At 35.0% G+C, this 23,815-nt stretch overlaps 1 protein-coding gene across 2 annotated transcripts in view; it reads left to right on the top strand.

Annotated features, from left to right (window-relative positions):
• Nucleotides 1–23,222, top strand: part of LOC110020253 (gamma-aminobutyrate transaminase 1, mitochondrial) — a 78,470-nt gene extending 55,248 nt beyond the window's left edge. For both annotated transcript variants that reach the window (XM_020718286.1, XM_020718287.1), the window contains exons 7-19: nucleotides 2,329–2,402; nucleotides 2,539–2,577; nucleotides 2,762–2,850; nucleotides 2,925–3,001; nucleotides 3,088–3,162; nucleotides 7,407–7,454; nucleotides 7,536–7,619; nucleotides 7,706–7,793; nucleotides 19,753–19,831; nucleotides 19,941–20,031; nucleotides 22,480–22,558; nucleotides 22,642–22,757; nucleotides 22,988–23,222. In XM_020718286.1, the coding sequence (XP_020573945.1) occupies nucleotides 2,329–2,402; nucleotides 2,539–2,577; nucleotides 2,762–2,850; nucleotides 2,925–3,001; nucleotides 3,088–3,162; nucleotides 7,407–7,454; nucleotides 7,536–7,619; nucleotides 7,706–7,793; nucleotides 19,753–19,831; nucleotides 19,941–20,031; nucleotides 22,480–22,558; nucleotides 22,642–22,757; nucleotides 22,988–23,062 (1,014 nt within the window). In that variant the 3' untranslated portion in view covers nucleotides 23,063–23,222. The remainder of the gene's footprint in view (nucleotides 1–2,328; nucleotides 2,403–2,538; nucleotides 2,578–2,761; nucleotides 2,851–2,924; nucleotides 3,002–3,087; nucleotides 3,163–7,406; nucleotides 7,455–7,535; nucleotides 7,620–7,705; nucleotides 7,794–19,752; nucleotides 19,832–19,940; nucleotides 20,032–22,479; nucleotides 22,559–22,641; nucleotides 22,758–22,987) is intronic.
• Nucleotides 23,223–23,815: the final 593 nt, after the last annotated feature.

Raw genomic sequence — 23,815 nt, 5'->3', positions numbered from 1 at the left:
AAGACCATCCATAACTAAAGCAAAAAGATATGGGCTTAAAGCGAAGCAATATTTTAGAAGTAGTTTTACTAAAGATAGGGAAATATTTGGTCAATCCTCCTTCAGTTCAAACACAAGTAACAACTCTAGTATACATATCTTTAATGACTTGAATATAAGTCATATGAACACCTTTCTTCTCAAAAACTCTCAAACTCTCCAAATGATATACCTTATCGTATGCTTTTTCTAAATCAATAAAAATCAAATGTAGATGCTCCTTATTATCTCAGAACTTCTCCATCATTATCTCTATTATCTCAGAACTTCTCCATCAAACTTCTCAATAAATGTATAGCTTCTATAGTAGTCCCGCTCGCATAAATCCAAATTGATTATGTGAAATCTTGGTAATGCTTCTTAACCTATGTTCAATTGTCCTCTCCCATAATTTTAAAGTACGAGACATCAACTTAATTTGCACACTCTTGTGCATCTCTTTTATTCTTAAAAATAGGAACCAAAATACTTTTTCTCCACTCCTCAGACATCTTTTTAGAGACATCTTTTTAGTTTTTAATTTTTAAAATAATATTAAAGAGTTTAGTAAGCCAAGAAACTGCCAAATCTCCTAAATATGTCCACACTTTAATTGTGATATCATCAGGTCCTATAGACTTTCCACCTTTTTCTTTAAAGCCTCTTCAACTTCTTTTTTACTAATACGACGGTAAAAATGAAATTTTTTCTTATTATTAAGTATAATAAAATCACTAAGGTTGATCGGATTTTGAGAAATTTCATTAAAAATTTTATCAAAATAACTCACCCATCTATGTTCAATATTTTTTTCTAAGAAATTTTTTTTTGATTTTCATCTTTAATACATTTTACTTGAGTTAAGTCTTTACTTTTCCTATCTCTTTGTTTGACTTGTTTATACATCTATTTTTCACTCTCCTTAGTATCAAATCTATTATAAAGATCACTAAAAGCAGACTTTTTAGCGTCACAGATTATTTTTTTAGACTTCCTGCGGACCGTTTGATATTTTTTCTAGTTCTCTAAGTTTTTACATTTAAACCAATTTTTATAACATAATGTCTTATATTTTATCTTTTTTTGCATATTATTTTATCTTTTCTTGCACATTATTATTCCACTATCAACTATTTTTATTTATAGAAATTTTTTCTTTTGATTATTGAAATACATCTTTGGCTACTTGTTTAATAGTGTTTGTTACTTTATCCCACAGCATTTTTCTTCATGAACATCCCAAATTTTTAAATCTTGAATTTTACTCATAAAAATAATTTTATTTGTGTCTATTAGATTCGTTCATCTGATTCTACTATGACGAACCCCAGTATGCTTTATTTTACAACTCTTTTTCTTAAAATCTAGAACTAATAATCGAAATAAAAATTCAAAGAAGACAAATTTTTATACATCTAAACTCTATGATCCATAAACTTGAATTTAGTTCAAAAGTATGTCCAAAAAAGTCGACAATGCCAAAGGATATTTTCATTCAATGTTAGGAAATTATGTTTTACATCAAGATTATTCATCAAAGCTTCTGTGTTGACGCCCATCAACAACATGAGGAGGAAAAAATGGACATCTCTTTATTGTAGCTAGATCACTAAAGTTATCCACAAATAATCTCAAGTATCTTTGCAAATTAACATGTATTGATCTCATAGCTGTGTTGTTAATTTTTGATTCCAAAATTAAAGACTGGCTTTAAGTATCTCCTTTCCTCCCATTCTTACTTTCAAGAATTACCTTTTACTTGATATTGAATTCAGAAGATCAAGGACCATTCCGTCTTGGCAGGAGGAGCACTTTTCATTTTAAATGCCGCATCTTCTTTTTCTCATTTTTAACCACATGATATTGATATGAGAAGCCAACTTGAGATGTAAATGGCTTTAATCTCAGAAAAAAAGAGTCAAGTATAACTCCTACATTCATGGCATGCTTTATATATGAATGAATCAACTGGAACTCATGTAAAAAGCTAATAATTTCTCAATTCGAATATAACATTATATAAGCTCTACAAGCTGCCTTATTGCATTTGTTGCTAATGATTTGAATTTCTTTTTATTCACCTATTGAGCAGCCTAAAGTGGTAACTATCAAAATTATTGTTTTCTTATTGGACTATTAAACTGGTATGTGAATTGGATTATGGTATAGATTTTGTAGTCCATTCACAATCTGCCTTATGCTCTTTCTTAAATGCCTTCAGAAATCCCTGTAGCAGCATAGCAGAATGGTTTTGGTGATTTGCAGCGAAAGCTGTAAAATTCTGATTTTCTGAAAATTCTATTGATGCAGGTGAAATTGGTTTGGTATTATAACAATGCATTAGGAAGGCCAAATAAGAAGAAATTCATTGCAAGATCAAAATCGTAGGTGCATAAATGAGGAATCAATTGTTTTCTATTGTTTCTTTGCACATTTTTTTATTTTTGCACTTGCCTCCTTTGTGCAATTTCGTATACTTTATGGAGGCTACTTAAAAGTGACATCTTTTTTTCTCTACAGATACCATGGATCAACATTAATAGCAGCAAGTTTGTCCGGGTAGAACTTCAAATTTCTTTGTTTCTTTCTTTCTTTTTTTTTGGCCGATTTCTGTGAAATTTTATCCTCACTTTTGAGAGGAAATGGGATTCGGTATTTAAACACGAGTTTCCTAAGTTGTGTCAAGGAAATTTGTATTATTAGAATCTATTTTGCATTTATTCATTAATCAGATCATTTTCAGCCTTCCTGCTCTACATCAGAAGTTTGATCTTCCTGTTGATTTTGTACTGCACACTGATTGCCCACATTATTGGCGCTTCCATCTACCAGGTCACCATTTATTTATGAATTTTTCTCCTTTGTTTTGGCTTTGAAAATTTTAACAGCTTCAAGTTGAGCTGCAGGTGAAACTGAGGAGGAGTTCTCAACTAGGCTGGCCAACAATCTCGAGAAGCTTATTCTCAAGGAAGGTCCAGAAACGGTAAAATCCCTCTTCATTCCTGAGCTGGAAGTTAAAGAATATATTGAATAAAACCAACTCGGTACACTGTTTGTACTTTTCATTAGATTGCTGCCTTCATAGCAGAGCCAGTCATGGGTGCTGGAGGTGTCATCCCTCCACCAAAAACCTACTTTGAGAAGGTGAAGAATCTCTCTTTTTTAAGTATGTATTATCCGACTTTTTTGTGCTTCTTTATATAACATACATCATTTCCTCTATTAATGAATCTCTGTAGCAAGTATATGTGGAAAACATGCTTGATGGTATGCAGCTGATTGTGTCAATGTGCTCATCTGGTTCATAATACAAATGATAGTGAAGTTGAAATCAAAAATCTTCTTTTCATTTTTTTCATGGGGAATTTGAACCCCAAATCTTAATGGAAGGTCGGGAAAATTTAAATCAACTACCATGAACTATGCGTTCTCATCCAATCTTCTTCCTTCAACAATGATTTTGTTTAGACTGATATTTGCTCAGCTCTTTTCCACTGTAGAGCATTCACATGTTCTTTACGTAGGAATATGCTTGATGGATGAGGAAATAATAAATAATATGTTACTTGATCCTCATGCTAATAAAGTTTAACTGGAATCTTCTTTTGAACTTTTTCTTTACAGTGCGGTACTTTTTCTGGCAACTACAATGTAATGATTATTGTACCATATGAAGTTCCAGATAGTGAAGCAGTGAGATTTAGAATTTATTGAAGATATAACCATTCTTTTAATTGATATCTACTTGGAAACCTGTACTTCTCTGTGCTATCAATCCAGCTAAACTTATTGCTTAGATTTTTATTTGTTTAAATATAATGGTTGTTTAGACTTGATTCTCTATCTGTTATCACCAAAGGCTGGAATTGATATTTTGTCGAAGGTCAAGTAATCTTCTATCAATTATTTTTGCCTCAAATTTTTTGATGGTGGTCTAGGACCCTATAATATTGTTAGCTTCTTCATAGAGTGATTTTTTCTATCTATATTTGCTATCATATCATTTTTTTCTTTGCCAAAGTGTGGATTTTATGCTGCCATTGCTTCTGCCACGATTTGACTATTACATTTTTTATGATATAGTTTGAGGTAGATATTTAGCTTCAGATTTGAAACCTTCCAATTTTACTTTCTATTCTCATTCTGTATTTGCTGCGTATTCAAAATCTGTTCTTAAAGCAGTTCCTCAATCTCCTCCACCGTGATTACTAGGCTTTAAAGGTAGCTTTTATGTAAATGCTCGGGAGAAAAGTTCATTTTGGCCTTGGGAATCGATGCAATTCAAAATTATGTTTAAAATTTAATTCAATGCATTATAATTTTTAAATTAATTTGAGATTGATATAAGAAGAAAATGCTTTTGGATAATATTTTGTTTGAAATTTGAATAAGGTAAGTTTGATAGGATTATTAGAGATCAAATTATTTTGATCTATCTTGTAAAACCTGTTTCTGTAATTAGTGAATCCTTGTTTGTGTTGGATCAATTGAATGATGAATTTGAAATTATATCTTCCTCTTTCTCTCTCTTTTCTATCTGCTTCTTTTGGATTTCTCTCCTTATACCTAACTTTTTCCTTGTTGATTCTCTATCTACATTACTAAGCCTAACATAGTTTTGAATATGCACTTAGTTATGCTGAACTGGCTTACTCAAATATTTTGAGATTTTTTTATACGTTGGAACTACCTTCACACATTGAGAATATCTTTGATTGTGTAAACTTCAATCAATTATAACTGTTGTTTAGTTGAAAAAGAAGAAAATCACAAAATTGGCTTAGGACTATTTATGTAATATCTGTGTTAAAAAAGTAATTTCGAACGTCGTGATGTTTTGAACAAAATCGTCGTGGCAGTTTTGTCGTTAGGTGTTAAGGGAGGGAACAAATAAATTTGACTCATTCAAACTAGAAGCTTGTATAGCAATGAGAGCAAGAAGATCCAAGAGGCAGAGAGCGAGAGGAGCGTTTCAAACATCGGCTGTGCTTGTGTGCGTCTATGACAAGGAAGAATGCTCATGATCTTGTGAGGATGACGATGTCTCTTTTTGTTTGGGAGATGCATGCAACGGTGCCATTCGAGTGTGTCAACGTCTGACCAATGGCTTGTGTGCGGGAGGAGATGGAGCCTTCGAAGCACTGTGTGTGCTTGTAGGGAAGGAGCTTCGTGTGGGAGGAGGCCAAACTGATAAGTTGAAGGGTAAGGGTTTATATTTTATTTATATAAGCTATTTTGTTTAATTAATTAAATGCTATTCATATTAAATTACATGAATTAATATCAATGATAAATTTTGACAAGCAATCAAATTAAGTAAGGTAGGATAATTGTGAAAAAGAGTAGATAAGGGGATAAAATTAGTGTTTACTTTTTATTAACTTTATTAGTTGGAAATTCATTTATTAAATTATGATTAAAATATATATTAGAAATTAGAGACAGGAGAATAATTGGATTTGAAGAAGAAAGCTTTCCATAATAAATATATTGTTTATGTGATATTTCATTTGTAGTCAATTAAATTATAAGTTATTGAACGTTAATATTATAATTTATGAATTGTAATTGGACATGTCTGCTTATATGTCTGAGGTAAGCTCTAGGATTGTTGTTTTGGTTGAGGTAAGCTCTAATTATATGTCTGCTTCTTTAAAAAATAAATATTTTAAGATCCTGTTTAAAGCACAATAAAATATTGGTGAAGATGCTTGGAAAAATTTAAAAAATTTAAGATAATGATTATAGTAAAAAAAAAAAAAAGATTTCAAGGAGAAAGAGAAGCAAGTTATAGGTGAGTAATTATTAGTTTGTTTGCATTAAATTTATTTATTATTATTTAAAGGTATTTGTGATTTCAAAGAATAAAACATATATCGACATCCAATCTCAATTTGATATATATTGTTTGAAAAGAAATGTTTCATTTATTTCATAAAAGTTTAAAAATATTTTTATGATTAAAGATAATGATTGAAAATGAAATGATTGTTTAAAGATTTACATTATTACACCATATGTATTTTTTTTTAAAAGTCTAATAAATAGATTCAAATAATTTAAATGAATTAAATATAATTTAAATGAATATAAGTTGATTAAATTTATTAGGAGTCATCTTTTATACTCATAGTTGGAAGACAATATTGTAACCATGCTCGATAAAAGAGATGAAAATGAAAATGTAAATAAAAATTATTGTACCTTTATTGTTCCAAATTTTTATGGTGTTCTTGAGACGACTTCTTAAAGGAAAAAGAAATAAAAATTGTAATTCATTGAGATGATGAAAATATAATTGATTAAGATGTTTTAAGAAACTTTTTTATAAAAAAAGAAAAATATAAAGCTTATTTATAGATTAATCAACGTATTTCTTTGAGTATTCATGTTAAACATTTGAATAATAATTTAGTGAATAATAAAATGATAATTAATATCTAAATTGTTGTAAACTTAACTTGTTATTTAATTGTTCTTTCAAGAAAAGCTCTACTAGATTAAGATGTTTGATAGGAGACAGTTTAATTACAATAGGAGGATTGCTGGAAATAGATATCAAGCTGATTGTTTTTCATGTTTAGTCACTTTTAATTTATTACTGTATCAGGCTGGATGATCATATATACTTTGTTAGATGATGTTAATTTATGTCTTGTGGATTAGTGACTTTTGTTAGTTGTATATTACTATGAATTACTGTTATTGTTAGTAATATTTATTTTTACTGTCAGACTATTTATTTCCCCCTTGATTAACTCCAAGCTCCTTGGCCAGTTTGTGTCAATTTATGGAGTGCTGTTTTAATCCCAAACAATCTAACAATTTGATTCCTCAAATTTGTTCCAAAATAATCAAATAAAGGGATTTTTTGTATCATATTTGAGGGATTAAGGTACTAAATTGAGCATATTTGTAGTTTCGGACAAAATGATGCTTTCTAATTAGTCTAGGTGCACTTTTAACCAATTTCTCAATTAAATTAGCGTTACAGGAGATGTATTTTGCATACCTTGTCTGATTATTATTGTACACGAAAATTAATTTTTTTTTCCTTGTATTTTGTGTGGTATCCATGGCAATGTGGCTGTTTGAATGACGCTCTTTAAATGAAATAAGGTCATAAAAATTTATAAAACCCTGATTTTTTTTTAAAATTTATATGAAGGTCCACATTATAGAAGAAATGAATATATATTAACTTAAAGCTATATTCGGATGCTATCTTCTGAATCTTGTTTTCTTTCTTCACGCATCTTTAAAACAAGACTAAAAATGCTGCCAAAATAATTAAAATTGTCCACCATCAACATTTAGGCGTGTTCAGTTAGGATTCAGGCTTTAAAAAAATGCTCGACTAATATCTTTTAAGTACTATTTATCTGCAGATTCAAGCTGTTATAAAAAAATACGACATTCTCTTCATTGCTGACGAGGTAAACCTCTATTGAAATGTACAAGTTAAGTATGGTTTCACAGAAATTTATTATGAAATGATTGTTTTTTTTTTTTGGTAGGTTATTACTGCCTTCGGAAGGCTGGGAACCATGTTTGGATGTGAGAAATATGATATTCAACCAGACCTTGTCTCGATGGCTAAAGTAAGTTAAAAAAAAAAAAACTTCTGATGGAACGCCAATATCTTTTGGTTCTAAACCTGCACTGATTGAACTAAACTATTCCATAGGCCCTTTCCTCTGCTTACTTGCCCATTGGAGCAATCCTTGTCAGTCCAGAAATTTCAGAGGTTATACATTCTCAAAGCAATAAACTTGGTGAGCTAATAATATCTCATTTTGTTTACTTCATGATGCAAAATGACATTGGATTTGATGCTTTTTTAATGGTTATTTGATTTTTATAGTTTTTTTTTAGTTTATTTGTGTAATCATATCTATGATTATTATCCCTATAAAAAATAAGCTGCGTACTCTAATTCCCACACTGTTTCTCTGATTTTCTTAAAATTCTCCTTACTCTGGTTTGGCTTCCGATGCTTGTTCAGTTCATTGTTGGGTTGGTCATTTCTATTCTCTAAATGTTTTGATGCTGGATGTTGGGTTATACTCTATTTCTAATTGGAGAACAATGCCCTATACTTGTGGCTTGCGGTTCTGTTTATCCTTATGTGGCTTATTTAGTTAGTATATTATGTTTTCTGATACTGTAGAAAGCAGAATTTACGCAGTGTAAGCAATTTTTTGGCGCTGCAGCAAGTGTGATATTTATATGATTTGCTGTTAACGGTTATGGTATCTGGGACTGTAGCTTTTGAGAGATCTCTGAAATTTGGGGCTAATGTAATAAAGATTCCATGATATGATGCTTGAAATGAGCAATTGATTGTTTGATTTGTATGTGATTTCCTTAAGTGCATGTAAGTATAGATTGATAATTTTTTTGGGAAAGTTTCTTTCTTGAGGTCTAGATCATTGATTTGACGATTTTTTGTATTGACACGAGGCTTGAATCATTTATTTTTTGATTTCGTACATTTATTCTTGTTTGTCTATATGCAATATGACTGGTTTATGAGCATTATTGGCTTTGGTCAAATCTATTATAATTTAGATCTTTTTAATGTGGCAAGTCTTATTAAAAGTTTGATTTTTATGATTTCAATTTTCTTTAAAAAATTTCTATTTAGACTATCATTAAATAATCATTTTAGGTGAATTTTATTTACTAATTGATTTTTATCAAAAGTGACAACTCTTTTCTAAATTAAAAAGTTTGTGAACTCAAATTTTTTTTGTATGCACATTTTTGTGTATCACATCCTAGTTAGGTATTAAGAAATCTTAAACCTTAATATATCTTGTGTTCGATTTGGTATTAAAAAAAAAGGTTGTACCAAAATGTTTACTATGTGGGCCATACTAATTTGTTCATATTTTGAAAATAACAAAAGATGCAATTATAAAAAATGAGCATCATTATTTTCATAATCATATTCATACTTTCATTGCGATATAATTTTAAGAAAATTTTAAATTAGATTAATTATTAGGAAAATTTCTTTGAATGTTATAACATATTGATTCCCAAAGAATTAGATTGTCTAAATCAAATGCAGCAGGACATGCTCAATTAGTTTGGTGAATTGTCATCACTAAATCTACATGAGTGAATATGAAACATAAATTTGAAGGACAATATTTATTATTTAAAGTTTAAATGGTAAACCAAGTTATGAATTTAAATATTTTAAGCAATGTGAATATGATGAGTTTGAATATTATGATTTTTTTTTTCAATGTGTACTGTTAGAAGTTTTTTCTATTTATTTTGTTGTCTTTCATGTTATTTCTTTTTCTATATTTTTCCTAGTTTATGGCTTTTCTTTTTTTCTTTTGGGTGTTATTAGGAGAAAACTAGGCATTATTTCTTTCCTTATTTATATCCTTGTATTATATATTTTTACCCCTTTTAATATAAATAATATTATACAACTTTATTTTCAAAACTTATATTGTATCAGAGCCATGGAATCTTTCCCTTATCGTCGGGATCTTACGTTTAGCCATCAGGATCTTACCCTAGCAGCCGGAACCTCCCCTGCAGACCTTCTGGTAGCTGGACCTCCCTGCCCCATCGGATCCCTTTCTGCCGGTTGTTTCCTCCACTATAGGACCTCCCTACAGACCATTGGAGCTCCTCCCTACAGTCGGACCTCTCCCTTGCAGGACCTCTCGCCACCAGATCTCTCTCCTGCCAGTTGTATCCTCCACTATAGGACCTCTTGTGCTGCCAGGCTAGTAAGAGACCATCTCCGTCTATGTCTCAGCATCCGATCCTCACCTTTGGCTTAGTCAGAATCTTGGTGTACTCCAACGAGCTTCCTTCAGACGATGTCCTTGAGTCCACCGGAGGATCGACACCTACCTCTATCCCTACGCAGACAGGACTTGAAAATCAGATGAACTTTTTGATTGCAACTCACAAACTCTACGACTTTAATTTCCTCTAATGGTCTCAAGCGGCGTCATTGTTCATCAAAGGTCGGGGTAAATTTTGCCACCTTACAGGTGCAATTCGTGAACTTTTGAAGACCGACTTATCATATGCAACATGGGAAGTAGAGAACTCCATGGTTATTTCATGGCTGATTAATTCCATGGAGACCTCAATTTGTTGTTCTTACCTACTTTTATCTGCAAGTGCCCGTGCCCTCTGGACCATGGTTCACGATATCTACTTAGACATAGGTAATTCTATACATCTATGAGGTTTCAAATAAGATCCGCGAGGTGAAATAGGGGTCGAAGGCATGCCATAGTACTATAATGATTTGGTTACCTTATGGATGAAATGTGACATCTACTATTATTATACGTGGGACTCTTCTGCGGATCTTTCCCTCTTCCAAAAAATTCTGGAAAAAAAATTGTGTTCAATTTCTGACTGGCCTGAACAAGGATCTCGACGAAGCCTGCAACCGTATACTTGGTCGTGATTCTCTTCCTTCAACCCGGGAAACATTGACAGAGGTCCACCGCGAAGAAAGTCAGAGACTTGTCATACTCGACAACTCCACTAATTCAGCTAACTCTTCAGCCTTGGTCTCCAAAACAATTCCTCACTTGGCCACGCCATCACATGCCAATCACTCATGTGTTTTCTGTCACAAACCCTACCATACCTGTGACAAGTGTTGGAAGCTCCACAGGAAGCAGTCCAATAAATCTTCAACCAAATCTTCAGTTGTTGAAGGTCTCGCTATAACCTCATAATTCACAACCCTTTAGCTGACCCCCACTCAGACAATCCTCGAATCATCAGACTCTATGAAGAGTCAGATGGAACACTTAATTTGACTGCTTGGATCCAGTCAATTCTCCTGCTCGTCGAACTCCCATGTTCGTCAAGGTAACCTTTTTATGACACTCACTGGTTCTTCTAGTTTGCGGATTATTGATTTAGGTGCATAGACCACATGACCATATGCTCTCAAGTTGTCTCGACATATTCTCCATGCTGAGGGTGAGACTATTAAGATTGTCGATGGCTTTTGTAATTCTATTGCGGATAAATGGTCGGTTGTATTAACAGCCGGGCTGATTCTGGGATCCGCATTACATGTACTTGTGCTTATGTGTAATCTCTTATCAGTCAGTAAGTTGATATACTATCTTGATTGCGTTGCTCATTTCTCTTTTGATATTTTTCTTTCAAGATTGTCGTTCGGGGAGGATGACTGAAACAGTTAAGCAGATAGCCGAGCTCTACTTCTTGCAAGAGAATGACATGGATGAGATAGACACTCAATCCAATAGTTGTAGTTTTTCCTTTTTTACTATTTGTCCAATTATGTTTTTTCATTGTCGCTCAGGTCACATCCCGGTATTCACTATTTAAAACAATTGTACCCTCTAATGTTTATTGATAATAGTCCATATACTTTTAAATGTGAAATTTGTCATTTAGCTAAACATCATCGTGTTTTTTAATCCACCGCACAATTATACTTCTTCCTCTTCATTTTCACTGATTCATAGTGATTTATGGGAATACTCTCAAACTGCAAGCTAAACCAATAAACAATGGTTATTTACTCTAATTGATGAACACACTTGGATGACGTGAGTTTATATATTAAAGGACAAATATGAAGTTGCAGTCAACTTCAAAAACTTTCATTTCTTCATTTTAACCCAATTCAAAACCTCCATTCAAGTCCTTCAAATCGACAAGGACTTGGAGTATAACTCTATTTTAGGAGAATTCTTGGTGAGTAAGTGCACCCTCTATTATAGCTCATGTGCAGATATCCCTCAACAAAATGAGATAACCGAGCGGAAAAACTAACATTTTCTCGAAGTGACTCATTCCATTATTTTTCAAACTATTGTCCCTAAACGATTTTTGAATGACGCCGTCCTTACTGCCACTTATCTCATTAACATAGTTCCCACAATAATCAACAATTTTCGGTCTTCGTTATCCCTCTTGATGTCGTGTTTTCCTACAAATTGGTTCTTCACCACATTAGATTTGGGCGCACAGCCTTTGTTCGGAGCACTATACTGACTCGAAATAAAATTGCGTGTTTTCCTACAAATTGGTTCTTCACCACATTAGATTTGGGCGCACAACCTTTGTTCGGAACACTATACTGACTCGAAATAAAATTGCGTGTTTTCCTACAAATTGGTTCTTCACCACATTAGATTTGGGCGCACAACCTTTGTTCGGAACACTATACTGACTCGAAATAAAATTGTTCCTCACTCGATTAAATGCTTGTTCCTCGGCTATTCAATTGCTAAAAAAGGCTATACTTGTTTTGATCCTATCACCAATAAAATCTATGTGAGTGTCGATGTATCTTTTTTAAAAAATCCCCTACTTTACTAACACTTCCTCTAGTGAGGGAGAGCTAGATTTTCTGGACACTGTTCCCTTTCCGACTCTGTTGGATATTCAACCTACTCCTACAACTTATGTGTCTGAGGAACCCTCAGTCCCATTAGATCCATCACCAACCGACCAACATCACCTCCATCCACTCTATGTGTCTATACTTGACGTGCCAAACCGACGGTTCATACTCGTCCCAATGCCCCTACGATCGAGCCCGCTGTCTCGCTCTAAGTCTCGAAATTTGCTCCGGCCGAAATCCCTGGAGTGATGCTCTCTCAACTTACGAGGATTACTCCTACTCTGAATGAGGAGTTGAATTTCCTCATTAAGGTACATAAACAAGAATGCACTCTTTACCCTTGGCAAAATATGTCTCATTCTGCAGCTTATCTCCAACTTACAAAGCTTTTGCCACTTCCTTGATGGATCGTTGTCTCGGATCCCTCATTGAGGCAGCATTGCCTGAGCCCGCGGTCCCGCTCTGAGTCTCGAAATTTGCTCCGACCGACATCCCTGGAGTGATGCTCTCTCAACTTAGGAGGATTACTCCTACTCTGAATGAGGAGTTGAATTTCCTCATTAAGGTACATAAACAAGCATGGACTCTTTACCCTTGGCAAAATGTCTCATTCCGCAGCTTATCTCCAACTTACAAAGCTTTTGCCACTTCCTTGATGGATCTGTCTTAGATCCCTCATTGAGGTAGCATTGCTTGACCCGTCCTGGAAATTTGCGGTAATGGACAAGATTAATGCCCTTGGCGCAGCCATGCATGAGATCTTGTCGATCTTCCTTGAGGAAAGAAAACAGTAGGTTGTAGGTGGATTTTCAGATCCAAATTTAACTCCGATGGATCCTTTGAACGTAACAAGGTGCCATTGGTCGTTAAAGGCTATTTACAAATCTATGGAGTTGATTATGAAGAGACAATTGCTCTGATGGCTAAACATAATACCATTTTTGTTCTGTTATCCCTTGTCGTGAATCTGGAGTGGCCTCTACTCCAGTTGTATGTCAAAAATGCTTTCCTTAATGACAATCTTGCAGAGGAGGTGTATATGCCTCTCCCATTGGAATTTGACTTAGCCTCTTCCCATGGACAAGTGAGCGTACTACGAAAGTTTAATTATGGATTGAAATAATCCCCTTAGGCTTGGTTTGGCAAGTTTACACAAGTTGTGGGACATGATTTCTCGTAGGCCCAATCTGATCTCACGATGTTCTTCCACTACTCAGTCGATGATCATAGTGCTATCCTCATCATCTGTGTCGATGACATCACACTCACAGGTAATTATTTGTCGGCCATGGAATCTCTCAAAGCTATCTTGATCACATCTTTTGAGATGAACGGCTTGGGTTATGTCCGGTATTTTCTAGGTATTAAAGTAACTTGGTTCTCTCAAGGCATTAGCATTTCCTAGCGCAAATATGTGATAGATTTACTAACTGAGATAAAGCTGTTTATGTGCAAACCGATAGTTGATTTAATGGATCCTAATGAGAAATTGACAGACATTCCCAATGTCTTTCCGGTGAACAAGACACTACTAACCACTAGCGAGGAAACTCATTTACCTAGTCCATACATGTTCAGACATTTTTCATGTCGTTGGTATTGTCAATCAGTTCATGCATGATCCCTACAAGCACCATCTCATCGCTGTCCATCAAATTCTCCACTACTTAAAGTCACACCAGGCTTTGTTGTTCTCTCGTTACACCTCTCGCTCCATTGCAGCTTCTACAGACCCCGATTGGGTTGGGTCCGTACATGATCGATGATCTATCTTGGGTTATTGCTCCTTCGTGTGGGGAAACATTGTCACATGCAAAAGTAAAAAACAGTCTGTGGTTATCGGAGCGGTGTTGAAGCTGATGCATCATACTCAGTGAGTTACGTATGCCGGTCTTCGTTCATCTACAAATGTTTTGTGACAATAAAGCCGACATCAGCACTCATAATCCGGCCCAACATGATCGTACCAAGCCTGTCGAGATTGACCGTCACATTATTAAAGAGAAGCTCGATTCCGGAGAGATTTGTATTCCGTTTGTCCTATCCATTGGTCAACTAGCAGATATTCTTACAAAGAACTTCCTTGGCCATTTTTTGACAAATTCAAATTCTAGTTGAACATGATTGACATCTATGCTTCAACTTGAGGGGGATTGTTATTATTTCTATTTATTTTGTCGCCTTTCCTGTTATTTTCTTTTATCTTTTTCCATGTCTTTTCTTTTTATCTTTTGAGTGTTATTAGGAGAGATTTGGGTATTGTATCATTTATTTATACCCCTTTTGATATTAATAGTATTAGCCTGCTTTATTCCCAAAGCCTTCAAATACTATGAATGATTTAAAGGTCTGTTAGACAAATATTCCTTGTGATAAATCTATGATGTTATCATTTTCAATATTTGTAAAGGTCTTGGTCAAATGATTACTCATGATTTGTGCTATAATTATACAAAGTTTTTGGTCTTATATTGAGCTTTAGAGATTGAAGATTATTGCAATCATTCTCTTAGGATTATCACACGTCTATTTAATATCCTTCATGTAAATTTGTTATCATCTCTTGCAAAATCCATCAAACACACATCAACTGAAGATTTCTTTTTGGTAGAATGTGATCTAATTGAGGAAATTGGAATTCATGTATATTTTTGAGAATATATACGTTGCAATTCTATTTGCAGTTAGTCAATAGATTTACATCTGATCTAGTTGAACCTAAAGCTACATCTATATTAAAATTTGTTCAGGAATCTTCCTTTTCTTGAAAAGCTAGATCGATCTCTTCTCATGATGAAGATAAAACAACACTATTGCAGAGTTCCAGAATATGAAAAGTTATAAAGGAAAATAGCATAACGGAATTAAGAGGCCTAAAATTTAAAAAGTTCCAATAATTTTTTTAGAATATTTTTACCCCTTATGTTCTTTAAAATTTATTTGGCCTTTTTTCCAAGAGCAGAATCGACCGGAAGTAAGGTTAAGCTAGTTTCCTGAACTAGATGTCCTTGGCATCTTTGGAAGAATATGAAAGACATGCTGTTTTTTTCTTTTTTCAAAATCTTCTAGAGAGCAGAGAAAAGAAATGTCCCAAAGATCTTCAGTAATGTCATATATGATGATCATCAATGATTGTAGGTATTATTAGATATGTAAAGGAGTGTCTTCTTTCCAATGAACATGCTAACCAGTAAAAGTGTAATGTTTTGATTTTTCCAAACAATTCAAATTCCAAACCAGTTTCACCTTTATGAACTTTCCAAGAATTCATATTGAAGAAAGGAGAAGAAAATTTTTCTAGCACCTTTAATGAAATGAGAATCAGGAGTACCTTTGCCCTACCAGAAATGAAGTGAAGGCGAGTCAATGAATTACTTGTTCTTTATGATATTACTAGCTAAGGAATTAAACTGCCCTTGGATTTCCAGATTCATTTAGAGAGGTGAAATATCCATTTGATTGAAGCTTTTTAATATTTATTTGTGTACAAATATTTTTCCATTGGACCAAAAGGATACCCTTTCCATTAACACTGCCTTTCCACAAAAAGCTTTTTTCATTTTTTTATGCAGGAAACCAATGCTCCTTTTGCAATGCTTTGAAGCCAAGAGAACAACCTAAATATTTTTGTGGAAGTCTCTTGAGAGAAAATTCCAAAACATTAGTAATAGAAAAACCTTTCTTTATCTTGACAACCATATAGAAGTTAGCTTTAAAACAGTAAATTTATTGAATGCAATGTCTGGTCTCGTGATCGTTAGATATTGAAGTGCACCTGTAATTTTTCGATATTCTATGTGATTATCGGTTCATTTGACAAGGCAGTATCATACCTCTTGATCGGGAGTGGAGTTGCACTTGGTTTGTAGTCGAGCATAGCCGTTTCCTGGAGGATGCACAGGAGGTATTGGGTTTGATGGTGAACCATGTAGGTCTTGGTGCGGGCCACCTGGATGCCGAGGAACTTGGATGCTTGACAGAGGTTCTTGATCTGAAATGTGGAGGCTAGTTGCTCTGTGAGAGCCTCGATAATAGCCACATGACTATCGGTTATAAGCATATCATCAACGTAAATCAAGATGAAGAGTTGATGCGTTGGTGTGCGCAAGACTGGTAGAGAGGGATTGGTTTTACGGATTTGGAAGCCGCGGTCTAGAAAAAACTTGGATATAGCGGTGAACCATTGTCGAGTGGATTTTGTAAGACCATATAATGCTTTCTTGAGTAAGCACACGTGGTTGGGAAGTTGACTATCTTTGAAGCCGATGGGTTGTTGCATATAAATTGCCCTCAAGCTGTCCATGCAGAAATGCGTTAACAACATCAAAATGGAAGAGTTACTACTATTTGTTGAAGGTTATGGTGAAGAGGGTACGAAGAGCAGCCATTTTGGCAACCGGATTGAACATTTCAACATAGTTAATCCCGTATTCTAGTTTATAACCTTATGCCACTAAGCGGGCTTTAGATCGGCGACAACTCCATCAAAATTGAATTTAGTACAGTATGTTCAACAACACCCGATTATAGGTTGATTTGGTGGTAGGGGGACCAAGTCCCTGTCTGTTGAGCTTGAAGAGCATGGAATTCCTCTGTCATGACATGTCAATGTGGAAATTTTATAGCTTGAGTATAGGAGGAAGGATCTGGGTTGTGTTAAAGGTTATGGGAGAGATTTAATTTTTGAATGGGTTTCAATTTCCCTGTTTTGGCGTGGATCTGAATTGGCTGTGGAGTTGTTACGGTTGGTGGTAGAGCTGGGGTAGTGGGAGGAGGGGGTTGTGATTGCTGTAGTGTTGATTCGGGTGGCAGAAGGATCGGGTTAAGCTGGTTGGAGGTAGTAGGTTGGTGTACGGGGACTAAAGAGCCGTGGGAGATGGAGTGTGGTAACAGGAGAGGTGGGTTGGGTTGAGGAGGTGAGGCTGTGGGAGGATTTAGATTGATGGATTTGAAGGGAAAGATGGATTCATTAAAGATTAGATGCCTGGAGATTAAAATTTTAGTTGATTGAGGATCATAGCATTTATATACTTTAGGAGCCGAGGAGTTTCCAAGAAATATGTACGGGATAGAGCGAGGTGCATGTTTATGAGGAGCCGCATGTTTGAGCCATGGGAAGCAGTGACACTCAAGTATTTTGATGTGGGAATACATTGGCGGTTTGTGGTAGAGACGTTCATAGGGTGAGATGAAGTGGTTGGGTTTGGATGGCATCCGATTGATTAAGTAGATGGCCTTTTGGAGGGCGTCAACCCAGAAGATGGCCTTTTGCAGCATCATGAAGAAGAGTGCGAGTGGTTTCAAGGAGGTGGTGATGCTTCCGTTCCACAACACCATTTTGTTAGGGTGTGTAGGGACACAAAAATTGGTGTAGTATACCCTCATGAGAAAGAAGTTCAAGGAGGCTAGAATTATTGTATTCGCTTCCGCCGTCCCGAGCCAAGTGAAATAGTCGAATGGGCGTTTGGAATTGCGTTTTATTCATTTTGATGAATGTTATACATTTTTGAGGTGTTTCATGTTTGTATCACATACGAAATAACCAGGAAAATTTAGAAAATTCATCAATAAACACAACATAGTAACGATATACTTGATTAGATAAATTGGGGAGTGATCCCATACATCAGAGTGTATAAGTTGGAAAGGTAAATAACAAACTTACACTTTGGTGTTGGAAGAATGCCGTTGTCATAATGTTGGACCGGGACGGATTGTCCATTGCCCATGAGGACTTGTTCACCTCCGGTCGCAGGAGTAGCCATTTGTAAATGATTGAAGTCGGACACGAGGTGATTGAGTATAGAGCTGCCGTCAAATTTTGATCCACAAGAGTCCACATTGTGCAGAGAGGATTGGAAGTTGGGGAATCGTTCTCGGAGATAATAAATTTTGGTGGGCTTTTATTGCTGTCATCCAGGTAGCCAAGAAATCCATTTGCTGAAACGATTTTGAGCACTTGGGCTCTCCACAATGGGTAGTTGTCGGCGGCAAGTTAGGTATAAGCAAAATTTTTAATATTACTCGTAATGAATTTGAGATTGGTGGGAATAGTGGCTGTCTATGTAGTTTCATCTGAGGGATTTGCTGTAGAGTTATTACCTTGTGTCTCTGACATTTGTGATGCTTCCATGGTGAGGTCGGTGGTAGATCAGGCGGTCAATTGTTGGTTGGCCGGTGGAGTCCCGGAGAGGACTGGGTGGAGTAGTGTTAGAGCTCCTGCTCTGATACCATAAAGCAATAGCAAAATACCAAAGAGAAGGAAGTAATAAGGATAGCTTACCAAGAGCCCGGAGGAATACTAATAGTTTTTCCAGAAATCTTACATGCGTTACATCCTTTATTTATAACAAGTAGGTGATTATTCTAGAGTATATTACCACCTGCATGTAGTTAGGATTCTAAAATCATATACCTCTGGGAGTGGGAATGTGGAGGTGGTCCTGCGGCAGCTACAGGGACAAACATCCATATGCATAACTGAAATTAGTTGTAGATATTAACCTACAAATTGAATGCCACTGATGACGAATTTTGCTATTACCACATTTGCTACATTCAATCCAACCATCTTTTGCAGATGGCTTAGAGCATTCTTTGAATAAATTGACTAATCGTGATGAAAGATGATGAGAGGTAGGATTACTTTACCTTAGACCTCCAAAAAATATCTGTTGCATTCCCTATTAACTAGTTTTTAAGAGCTAGCAAGCACTGACGATTAGGAATTGTGGTTTTTGTAGTTTTTCATTTATCTGGGTTATTGACTTAAAAAAAATTGAGAAATTTAATTATAGGAAGATCTGAGTGATAATAGTTGATTACTTGATAAAATTATTATGTTTTTCACAAACTTTTGTAATTGCGGGATCTGGCTTCCTTGAATATGGTGCAAGTATTGGTTGATAATTTTTGGGAGAACTCTCCTTGTATTAGTATGAGGCTTATATCTTTTATTTATGAGTTCTTATCTTGTTATATTCTCTCTCTCTGTCTCTCTTTATATATATATATATATTAATTTACTAACTTGAGTTGTTTTAGGCTTTTCTTTCATGATATTGAATATTTTGATTGCATTGTGTATCTCGATTGAAATGCATTTTTTTTGTTTTCAAATTTCTTGCAAAAATTTTTATTTGGACTATCATAAAATTAGCATTGTGGTGAATGCTTTGCATTTCTTTATTAGCATTAAAAGAGGAAATATACCTAGATTAAAAGTTTTGTTTCCTGTAATTTTGATTTTAAGTGCATGTTTAGAAAGTCCTAAACCCTAAGGCATATGCATCACTCTAATTTTTATATATTTAGTTTCTATTGGTTACAACTGAATTAGATGTACATTTCAGGCGCATTTTCACACGGTTTCACTTATTCTGGGCATCCAGTGTCATGTGCTGTTGCAATAGAAGCTCTCAAGATTTACAGGTGCGCGTATTTGAAAATATGTTGATGCAAATTTTCTTTCAATAATTGTATTAATATACGTCCATCTTGGTGATATCCTATTTACTGAACTACGACTCCATTGTTTCAGGGAAAGAAATATAACTGAGCACGTGCTAGCCATATCCCCAAAGTTTCAGGAGGGCATCAAAGCTTTCTCTGATAGCCCCATTATCGGGGAGGTACTTCACTTTCATTGATCTTCTGGTCTGTTGTATCCTACTATTTATGGGCATTTTTTTGTATTATCTACTATCTATTGGATAGCTGAAGAATGAGATTAATTCTAAAGTGAAGATAGAAATTTTATTAAACTGAATAGCAATAGTCAATTGTTAGGTATGACTCATATACCATAAATGAGATAGATGCTGGAGCGGAGCGGAGCCCACGAGCGGAATAGAGCGGATCTGTCTAATCGGGGCAATTTCATTATGTGGGTTGGGGGTGTAGGTGAAACACCCCGCGGTTTGGTGCACGGGTAATATAAGTAATTACATTTTTTACCATAGGGTTATATATATGCTGTTTGTAACCCTAGGTGAGATTTTGAGATTTTGAATCTTGTATTATGTACTCTTTTTTGAATATTGAAAAGGAAGTCGCCGCTCTGCTCCCGAGGATGTAGACATCGTTGTCGAACCTCGTAAATCTTTGTTCTTCTGGATTTGTGTCAATTATTGTTTTTTCTTCGCCCTAAATTTCTCAACAAGTGGTATCAAAGCCAGGTTCTAGGGTAGGGAAGAAAAATTTCGGCGGCGCAAGAATAAAGGAGATTTTGGCAGCTAGGGCAGAGGAGTTCGGTAAATCTCGAGGCTTCAACGATTCGGCGAAGAACTTTGGCGGTTCGCGAAAGATTGTTGGAGCAGGCAACAAGGAGTTCGCGAAGGGCGTGAATCGCGCGGGAGGACCAATTTGCGAAGGCAAAGCCGAAGGCTTTCGCGGGAGGTCGACATACGGAGGCGCGAAGGATTATTCGCGGGAGGCTGCCGCTAAAGCAGAAGTTTGTGAATGTGAAGCCGAAGGCGGTTTGCTGCAGGCTGTTTGCCGGAGGAGAATCAAGGAATCTTCCATCTCTACCAGAGGGAATATTCCCTTTACAACACAGGAGGAGCTCGCTGCATGCGGGAGTTTCGCGTCGACACAGGCATTCGGTGTTTGCGGGATTCAGTTTGGAAGTTGCGCGGAGGAGCAGTTTGCACGGCGGCGTGAATCGCTGAATAGCGCTGGAGCCGAAAAAAAGGAGTTTTTTTTGGAAAGCAGAGGCAGAGCTTTTCTGGAAGGAAAGCGGAGGCAGAGCTTTTTTGGAAGGAAAGCGGAGGTAGAGCTTTTTTGAGAAGTAAAGCGGAGTTTTCTAGAAAGAAAAATGAGTCTTTCTGGAAAGCAAAAATGAATCTTTTCTGAGAAGGAAAAGAGAGTTTTCCTGGAAGGAAAGCGGAAACAGAGCTTTTTTGGAAGGAAAGAGGAGACCGAGCTTTTCTGAGAAGGAAAGAAGAGTTTTCTGGAAAGAAAACTGAGCTTTTCTGGAAAGCAAAAAACGAAACTTTTCTGAGAAGAAAAGTGGAGTTTTTCTGGTAGGAAAAAGGAGCTTTTCTGGAAAGCGGAGGCGGAGTTTTTCAGGAAGGAAAGTGGAGCTTTTCTTGGAAGTTTAAGGAAAATGATTTCTAGGAAAGTTTAATTAAGGAAAATTTTATTAAGGGAAAGTCATTTTTCTGGGAAACTTAATTAAGGAAGTCTAAATTAAGAGATTATTTAAAAAGATTTGTGGCCCAACTCACAATGGTGCATAAGAAATTCTATGATATAGTTCTCCTAAGGGGCTGGATATTCGTCAAGGTGTAGATTTGTTAGGTATGACTCATATACCATAAATGGGATAGATGCTGGAGTGGAGCAGAGCCAACGAGCGGAGTGGAGCTGAAAGATCTGTCCAATCAGGGAGTTTCATTATGTGGGTTGGGGTGCGGGGCAACACCCCGCGGTTTGGTACATGGGTAATTTAAGTAATTACATATTGTATCATAGGGTTACATATTGTTCTGTTTGTAACCGTAGGTGAAATTCTGAGATTTTGAATCTTGTATTCTGTACTTTTTTTTGAATATTGAAGAGGAAGTCGCCGCTCTACTCTTGAGGATGTAGGCATCATTGTTGAACCTCGTAAATCTCTGTGTATTCTTCTGGATTTGTGTCGATTCTTGTTTTTTCTTCGCCCTAAATTTCTCAACATCAATAAATAATTATATTAATGATGTGGTTGGAGTAGCATCTATTGATGATCAGTTGGTGAAAATTAAAACGTGTTATGGGCATATGGAACGAAAGGTTGTAGATGCACTTAATAAAATGGGTAAAGCAAATGAATATTAAATGATTTAGAAAGAAAAGGTAAGCCAATGATAACATAGGCAGAAGTTGTAGAGAAAGATTTATGAAAACGAAGTTTAATACTTCAAACTTTATACACTAGATAATGAGGCCTTATATAGTTAATCGAAAGTATTTGGGATAAAGTTAATGATGATGATGGTAACCTTTAGGAGTTTAAAGCTAAGGATGCAAATACTGATTTAATAAATCTCAAATTTGATGTTTCTTAATCTAAAATATACAAAATATTGTTGTTTCAGATAAGAGGCACAGGCCTTATTCTTGGGACTGAATTTACGGACAACAAATCTCCAAATGATGCTTTCCCATCCGAATGGGGTATGTACTGAAAAGAAGAAAGAACTAACGTTTAAAGTTTAAACTCTTTTGTTGTTTTGATTACTGAACATGATGCTCTCCAGGCGTAGGATCCTTTTTTGGTGCAGAGTGTGCAAAGCGCGGATTGTTAATCCGCATTGCAGGAGACAGCATTATGATGTCACCTCCCCTTATCTTCTCCGAAAAAGAAGTTGATGAGGTAGCATCCATGTTTCTTTTTGGAAGATTTACATACAGACAACCACTAAATCCCTATGCATTTAAATGTTGGATATGTAAATACATACGAATTAGTTGCTATGCATGTAAATGTCCCTTTATGTTTTGTAGAATGGGTTAATTGTTTTCTTTGTTGCCATTTTGGCCCTTTTGCACAATAAATTAGCTGATATTTTTAACTGTCGTTGTGTTTTGGTCTGCTTTTTTCAGCTGATAAGCATTTATGGCGAAGCCCTGAAGAGTACAGAGAAGAGGGTGTTGGAGTTGAAATCCCAAGCCAAGTAATCCATTGTGGCGAAACCAACATTCATGTCAGTATTTCGTGGTTTTGTTTTTCAGTTTTGCAACTGCTCAATTAGACTGGCGATTTCACTCAATAAAACCGATGACTTTATGTAGCAAATTGGCAACTTAGCTTAGCCAAGCAAGGCCGTTCCTTTACAAATGATAGCCTTAGATTGTAGAATTTGCCATCTAATCTCCAACTACATAATTTTATGATTTTATTCCAAATTGAATGTTGTATAGGAATTAATATTGCATTTTTAATTAACATATCTATTAGTAATTAAGAAACTAAACTAATTCATAATAAACGAATTTATAAATGGAATTGTGAATAGAATTTTAAGATATATTTTCAATTATTAAGGATTATAATTTTATATATATATGAAATTTAAACTTAGATTTTTATGCTTAAAGTTTTCACATATAACAATTTAAATTCCATATTTTGGCTGGGTTTTTTTATTTATTTTGGGAACATATTAATAACTAATTTTTAATTTTTTCTTATTATTTTGATATATAAAATTTCATCTATTTTAAAATATTATTATTATAAGTATTTAATGATTTTATCAATATATTTTAAAGAAATGAATATTACATGAATTTGCTATATAAGCTTCTTTTAAAATTATAATTTTGTGCATGTTATAATTAGTTTTTCAAAATTTTATCATATAATTTTGCATGTTGAAACATATATGACATACAAAAGTACTTATATTTCTTCATGTATTTATATTGCAA

Source organism: Phalaenopsis equestris, unplaced genomic scaffold (assembly GCF_001263595.1).
Source record: "Phalaenopsis equestris unplaced genomic scaffold, ASM126359v1 Scaffold000094, whole genome shotgun sequence".
Lineage (NCBI taxonomy): Eukaryota > Viridiplantae > Streptophyta > Magnoliopsida > Asparagales > Orchidaceae > Phalaenopsis > Phalaenopsis equestris.
Note: the sequence above shows the minus strand (reverse complement) of the source record. Positions and strands in the feature narration are given on the sequence as shown.